This window comes from Triticum dicoccoides, chromosome 3B (genome assembly GCF_002162155.2).
Source record: "Triticum dicoccoides isolate Atlit2015 ecotype Zavitan chromosome 3B, WEW_v2.0, whole genome shotgun sequence".
Lineage (NCBI taxonomy): Eukaryota > Viridiplantae > Streptophyta > Magnoliopsida > Poales > Poaceae > Triticum > Triticum dicoccoides.
Genome location: NC_041385.1, coordinates 483,511,767 through 483,519,391, shown reverse-complemented (window position 1 = coordinate 483,519,391; position 7,625 = coordinate 483,511,767). Strand labels below are relative to the sequence as shown.

Sequence of the window (7,625 nt, the reverse complement as noted above, 5' to 3'; positions counted from 1 at the left end):
GTAGGAAAATATGATGAAAAATGGACGTATCATAGTTGCTTATTTAAAGACATCGGAGATAAAGTGCAAAACACGATGCATGGCCGAATGGGGGGATGCCAAATTTGAACCATTCGTTTTCTTACCTCCAAAGTCGTTCCCACAGCAAGATCGGCTAGAAGATAAAAGATATACCTTCAATTCAAACATGTGTGATCAAATCTTTGATTTGTTGTTGAGAAATAATTATATTTGAATTCTCAATCACCATGTTGAGCCATCTATCCAAAGATGAATGTATTGTAGGTTGCATCATTCGTTCAAGCATAATTTTGAGGATTGCAATATATTTCGTCAAATAGTCAAATCAGCCATTGATAAAGAACGATTGAGATTTGTTGAAACACCAAAGGATGACCAATCTATTTCGATTGGTCCTGATGGCAAAACGTTTTTGCATCGGCTTCTTCAAGCTGATTCATTAAATGATGTGAAGGTAAAAACAGTGGATGATGGGATGATGTTTTCAAGTAAAGAAGTTGTTCAAGAGCACAATGAAGATATTCTTGAAGGCGGGAATTCCATCAAGGTTGCACAAAAGACACCAAATACTAGGGGCAACAAGAAAATTCAGAGATCGGTACAAGCACAACCAAAGAAAACAAAGGCCGAAATAAGCACAAGGGTAAGAGATCGAAAATCATTTTCGCAGTTACTAAATAAATATCAAAAAGCAAGTGAAGAAAAAAGTGCTTATCGGCCAAGTAGTGCGAAAGCATCAAGATTACCCCTAGGCGCAAATATGAGGATCAGTATTGGCAAAGTGGGAATTTCAATGCACCATATTCATATCCTTATTTTGGGCCGCCATGCTAATGTTGTGGATGCCTCCCCATGCTCATGTAAATCCATATCCTTTGTTGGATAGGTATGATACAAGAGCGCATTCTCCATCTTATTTTAGACCATCTCACCAACATTGTGTAGCTCCAAGAAGGTCAAAGTTTGATGAACAATCATATGTTAAAGACCGTTTCAATAAAAAGGAATTGGTCCGGACCCCATGGATGAAGAAAGAGGTGGTCAAGCAAGTATATCGAGTCAAGAAAGATGGGCGTAAGTGTGCTACTTCAGATTTGATCTCAAATAACAAAGAGCCAATTAAAGTGTTGACATTGGCTACCAAAGGCAAAGAAGTGAAGCAATCAATTGTTAAAAAATCAAAGTGCCAAATCTGAAGAAAAGAAGTTGAGGGTGCACAAGGCCAAAAAAGAGTTGCCATTGGTTGAAACAGAATCACAGCTGAGGTGGCCACTGGGCTTATCGTATTTGCAAAAGAAGGAACTCCAAAAACTTGGTGCACAAGAGTTGAGAAAGAAGAACATGGCATGGGTTCCCAAGAGGAGTAGTAAAAATAAAAATGATGTCCAGCCTTATATTGCAACAAGTGTTACAAAACTAAAGAAAGGAAATGATATAAGCGACAAACAATTAAGCCAAAGGTTTGCATCACAACATCAAAATCTTCGGTTAGCACGTCATCCATATTCTTCAACTATGCCATTGATGCCTTTGCCATGGAATCCATCCCCAGATATGATCAATTACCCTACATGGATTTATTTCGATCCGTGGATGCAACATAATTTTCTACATCACAAGAGGGTATTACCAAATCACTATACATTTGGTTAGTCACATAAATGTTGCTAATCCAAAAGAGCCGAAATATTTGATTGTTATTTCATTTGTTTATTTCGGCTATACATGCTTCGGTGCACAAATTCTACATAGACCTCGTGGTAATGGCCGGTATTTAACTATTGCCCTAAGAATATATCTAAGAATGAGTGGTGTGGTATTCTAATGTTGTCTTTAGTTTGATTAGAGATCGAGACAAGTGCTTCCATAGAAACTTGTCAAATGGCCAAGTATTGGTGTTTTTATATATTTCCTGATTGTGCTATTTTGTGAAGCCTCATGCCGCTTAAAATATTTTTTGCAAAAATAGTCAAAGCCGAATATCCAATGTTATTCGGCTTGGAGGTTTTGGTTGCCATAGGTGCTACACATATTGAGGCTTTCGGTGATTTATTTTATGAGTAGTGCAACAAATATCCAAGGGTTATCAATGTTTTGATGAACCACTTATAGTTTATCTTGAGGTATGTCAAGATGTAAAATTTACCTTGGGTTGCTTTAATATTGATCATGTATCTATACATGACAATTGAAAAGCAAATGAGTTGGCACAGTAAGCATTCGGCTACTATGCTGATCATGGTGTATTGCATATTTACCACTTAGTCTCTTCAACATAGGCAAGTCCGAACCAAAGCCCACCACTTCGGCCACTAATGAAATTCTTATGCGGGCAAAAGAAAGCTCATTATTGATTATCTATAAGACTCTAGCGCGACGTGGACAAGATGGTTTGGTGGAAGACTTTGTGATGCACATTGGTATATGAAATTTTATTGCCGAACTATTGATGGTGTTCTTTTCAAGTGCTTTTAAAACAAAGCAAGGAATTGAGGAAACTCCACCCAAGTTTGCATCAACAAAGTTCAAGTAAGCAATGGCCAATATATAATAATCGCGCTAAGCAAAGACATGACCGATAAATAATTATCGCCCTAAGCATGTAGGAAATGGCCGATGGGGTGTTGACATTGTCCGTAGAACAAGCTCCTTATAAATTATATTTCGGCACACAAGTTTTGCCGAAAAACAGGAGGGGCATGTGTTGGACACCAGATTTTGGCATGGTAAGAAAAACAATTAAGATGGCATTAAATGGAGAAGTGATCTACATGAAAATTTTCTGTATTGTCAACGTGAACATCTTTAAAGTTTGGGTCATCGCCATCCGATCTCATCTCGAGGCCCAAAGTTGTGTTCGAAGTACTAGGATTTTGTATGCAAAGTACTGTTCGGACGATTAGGCCTTCAAGACAGCCTCGTATGAGAAAAATTTATACAAGGATTGTTTTCTTTTCGTCGAAACGATCGATTTTGAAATAGAATTGTCTCAATCCGAGATCGTATATAAAAGTTAAAGCCACCTGAATGCAGCCAAAAGTGGCGTGCCACCCATATAGCTGATGTCTGATGGGTGGCGCGAGTAATTGTTTGTTTTGCGCGAGCGGTTCTGTCCTGAAGATGGCCTTGAATCGAAAAACGTTATAACATGAAAGTTGTTTGTCTCGTCGAAACTGTTAAATTTGCTTTTGGACACATCTTCATCCGGAATCGTTTGTGGTACGCTGCCTCATATATATTGGGGGTGACGGCTGGTTAAAACAGCACACAATCAAACAAATCAACCTACTATTTTTTTTGTCTTCATCTACTTTTTATCTGTCTCCCTATTGTTGAGGTGTAATATCAAAATTAGAATGACTGCATTTAGACATCTGTTTCGTATGTGCACTGTTCAAAAGAAGAAACTGAAATGCATACTTTTTAGAAGAAAAAAGAAGAAAATATAAGAGCAAATGTGTCTAGCTTTGAATGGCCGGCTCCGCCATCAGTGTCCGCGGTGCATGCTTGCCTTGTGCTCCCTACGTTTCCAAAATAAGTGTCACGGTTTTAGTTTAAATACTGCACCACGTCACGACTTACGAACTTGAACAGCCATTTCCTCCCTATCTGAAGGCTTCGATCGTTGCCTCAAATTGCTGTTACTACGTATGACCAGAAGTCAAGACCTCCGCATAAATACGCCACTAGGGGCAAACTTCGACTTCCCTTGTGTACTAAGAGGGAAACACAGGTTATTTAGAAGATCGAGCAAGTGAAGCCTGGTGAAAATTATACTCCGTTCCTAAATATTTGTCTTTCTAGAGATTTCAATAAGTGACTACATACGGAGCAAAATGAGTGAATCCATACTTTAAAATGTCTATATACATCCGTATGTGGTCCATTTGAAGTCTCTAAAAAGACAAATATTTAGGAACCGAGGGAGTAGAAACAAACAATAGAACCTCAAATCGTACAAGCTCTTCTAAGTCGCCAGCCACTGTAAATTAAAATGTACGTACTAGTAGAAGACACACATCAGCCTACTGTACCCAAAAATGAACACAAAAGCAGAGTGGTATTGAGTTAGAAAACCATTATCTGAACTCTAGAGAATGAAATTAAGTGTGCACAAAGAACACAAACAACAAACATCTGACCTTTCATATGGACTGCGACTGTGCCACTAGAGCACGTGAGCAATTAATTGGCATGGTTTATTTTCCAAACACACCTTTAGTTAAGTGAGGAGCATAGGTACCCCAATAAACAGATCAGGTACGATAATCACATGGAACTGCTACGGAAGGCATTTACCAGGCGGTAATTACATTCAGATGACAAAATATCTAATGAAGTAAAGCACTATGACAAATGGCATATCACACAATCTAGAAAATTGAACAAGCTTTGGTGGTTCATCATAGTTTTCAACAACAATGAAGTTGAAAGAAGCAAATCAAAAGAGAGTTCTACCAAACAATACTGTGGACCCACATCCTCAAAATCTGTAAATCAGAATCAGAATATGCTACTACCTAGGACCTAGATATAGGATAAAGGTAAATCATGATGCATAGAAGACTATCCTCTACAATGGCAACAAACTGTAAAGGCAAATCCAATCTCTATCCTCTACAATGGCAACAAACTGTAAAGGCAAATCCAATCATGTTCAGATATTGACAATCAGTCCACCAGGGAGATGGTAGAAGGATGGTGATGGGAAGTGCGACATGCAGACACTTGGAACGATCAAATGGCAATACAAAATCAATTTATAAACGTATAATATATCCAAAAAGAAACATTGGGACAAATTATCAATATGGCTCTATCGGTATAACACATTTACACAGAATATATGCATCACTCAAGTAACTTGAACCTCGCATCATACACGTGCTAAACCAGTGATCACAAATATACAGCATGCCTCGAGTATAAATGTGATGCAGAAGTAAAGCAGCAATGCCAACCACATAATCACAAGAGGGTGTGCCGTGTGCCATTCATGGCCCCAACAAATGACTCTGTATAACACATTTGCAGATTAAATGCATCCCTCAACTAACTGAAAGTTGAAAGCATACACTTGCTAAACTAGCAACAACAAACATATAGCATGCCGCATGTATAAATGTGATGCAGAAATACAGCAGCAATGCCAACCACATAGTCGGAAGAGGGCATGACCATTCATGTGCCCAAGAAAGGCATATGCATAAATACCGATCACACAAGGAAAACATGTAATCAAAACAAGTCGCTGTCTGAAATTAAAAGTGAACAACAATATTTAAACTACCAACATCCACAAGGCAAGCATTAAAACAGATAAAGATGAAGGAATTCTACGACTACAAAATCCAAATAATTTCCGAAGGGGAAATCCAGCATGCAAGGCAGTACTGTTAAAAGCAACTTTCAGTTTAAACAGCAATCAGCATACAAGGCAATTTCATTGCTTATGTGCAGAAGGAACAACATCACGCATACCACGGCACCAAAGCTAAACCATCCAACTAATTTCCATACATTTGGGTGATGAAACAAATAAAGCTAAATCATCCAACTAATTTCCATACATTTGGGTGATGAAACAAATAAAGCTAAATCATCCAACTAATTTCCATACATTTGGGTGATGAAACAAATACTAGAACCATAACAAGATTCCACTAGTACTAAATCCAAACAACCATCAAATAACAGGAAACGCATTAATAAGTTGTAACAAGTCAAACAGTTGAGCTCATTTCACGCATTGGTAAGAATAGAGATGTCTCCATACCATCAAGCAATCATCTAGAGATGCAAACCATTAATAACAATAAATGCATGGACCAGAGACAGAAATAAAGTGCAGAACCGTAGCAGTAAGCCAGCAACCATAACGATAATATAACCAAGCATACAGCCTTGCCCGGTTGACAAAGTGTCTACACATTCATCGTCACCACCAAAAGCCCGTAGATGATTAAGGAAAAACACCGATGAAACATAACCATTCTGCAGATTACCTAATTTTTTGTGGTCTATTAAGCAACTAACTGATAGAAGACATATTACTCTCAGTTCGGTACTAACAGCATCACCACGACAAACTCATCAAATCTTCCATAAGCTGTAGCAGCAGAGCAAAACTTCCTGCGCACCAGAGCACCAGATTACCTCTTGAGGCGGAGGTAGATCAGAACGACGGCAGCGGTGATGGCAGCACCAGCGGCCGCCCCCGCTGCCATCCCCTGCCAGGCGACCCCCTGTTCCTTCGGGACCCCAGCGTCCGGAGCAGCCTCCCTGTCCTCCACGGTGGTAGCAGCGGCGGAAGCCTTCAGGGCGTCGACCTCCTTCTCGAGCTTGAGCTTCGCCTGACGAACGGTCTCCACCTCGGCCGTGAGCTCCTGACGTTGGCGCTCGTCCGCCTCACGGTCAGCCTTCTTGCGGTCGACGAGGGCCTGGAGGCGCTCGACCTCGGCGCGGAGCGAGGCCACCTCTTCTTCGGTGGTGGCGGCGGCGTGCTCGGCGGTGGCGACGTCGTCCCTGGCCTGAGAGAAGAGCCCTTCGAGGCGGTGGGCCTCCGCGGCGAGGGTCTTGTTCTCCTGGCTGGCGTTGGCGAGCTGCTCCTCGAGGTCGAGCTTGGTGGCGCGGAGGTCCTCGATCTCGGCGTTGGCGGCGACGGCGGCGTAGGACTTGGCGGGGTGGACAGCGTCGGCGACGGTGACCTCCTCGCCCTCAACGCCTCCGTTGGGCGCAGCCTTCTCGACCTCAGCGGTGGCGGCGGCGGGGGGGGAGACGAGGGTTTCGTCGCCGTTCTCCATGGGGGATCGGTGGGTTTTGGTGTCTTGGAGCGTGGTTTCTGCGCGTGATGGGCGGCGGCGGTTGTGGGGAGGGAGGGAGGGATGGGGAAAGGCTCTGCTGGAAAAGGAGAGGCTTCTTTCTCCTCCCCCTCCTCTTTGTGAATCGCGCGTGGTGCGGGGTCGGGGGCGCGGAAATATCTGGATGCGCGGCTCCGCTTTGGCTCCATGACGTGTGGGTCCCTTTGCTTGGGGTTGCGTCGTGGCCATACCTGTCAGTTATTCTCGGCCAGTCTGAGGAACGTGCGTGACGGCGACGCCGATATGGTGGGTCCGGGTGGCAGTGTCTACAACGGGGCATGCGTGTTGAGGAGGTTGGTGCCGGGGGCGAGTGGGCAAATGGAAGACGTCGTCGTCATCGAACCCTGTCAATGTAGTGCGCTGCATCATTATTGCACGTTCTTGCCCTGTGGGCTCGCGTCGCGGGAGTAGCAGCCCAACGCCATTTTCCTGTGCCGCTTTCTACTTTCCATCTAACATTTTCGGCCCACTACGACGGCACATATAAAGTGTTTTTTACGAACTTGCATAAAGTTTTTTACTGACAATACCGGCCTTGGAGGTCGCATATGGATACAAATGCTCCATGACAAAAAGTAGTTTGAGGCATCTACATTGATTCCACTCTATTCCGTGTCGTCCGCTCCTGGGAGAATCGGGGGTGAATCCCTAGTTCCGTCCAAGACCCGCACCCGCCCCCTCCCTCCGCTGTCGCCGGCGGCCGGCGACGGCTTCACCTATGTTCCAGTTGACAGCGAGCGCAAA

At 43.0% G+C, this 7,625-nt stretch overlaps 1 protein-coding gene across 1 annotated transcript; it reads right to left on the bottom strand.

Moving 5' to 3' along the window:
• Positions 1–5,862: 5,862 nt before the first annotated feature.
• LOC119276657 (myosin-11-like) lies at positions 5,863–6,926 on the bottom strand. The gene has a single exon (XM_037557783.1). The coding sequence runs from the start codon at positions 6,822–6,824 to the stop codon at positions 6,174–6,176; it is 651 nt and encodes a 216-aa protein (XP_037413680.1). The 5' UTR covers positions 6,825–6,926; the 3' UTR covers positions 5,863–6,173.
• Between the last annotated feature and the right edge of the window lie 699 nt (positions 6,927–7,625).

Bases quoted from the DNA above. Each gene is read 5' to 3' on its own strand.
- LOC119276657 (XM_037557783.1), bottom strand. From the start codon at position 6,824: ATGGAGAACGGCGACGAAACCCTCGTCTCCCCCCCCGCCGCCGCCACC.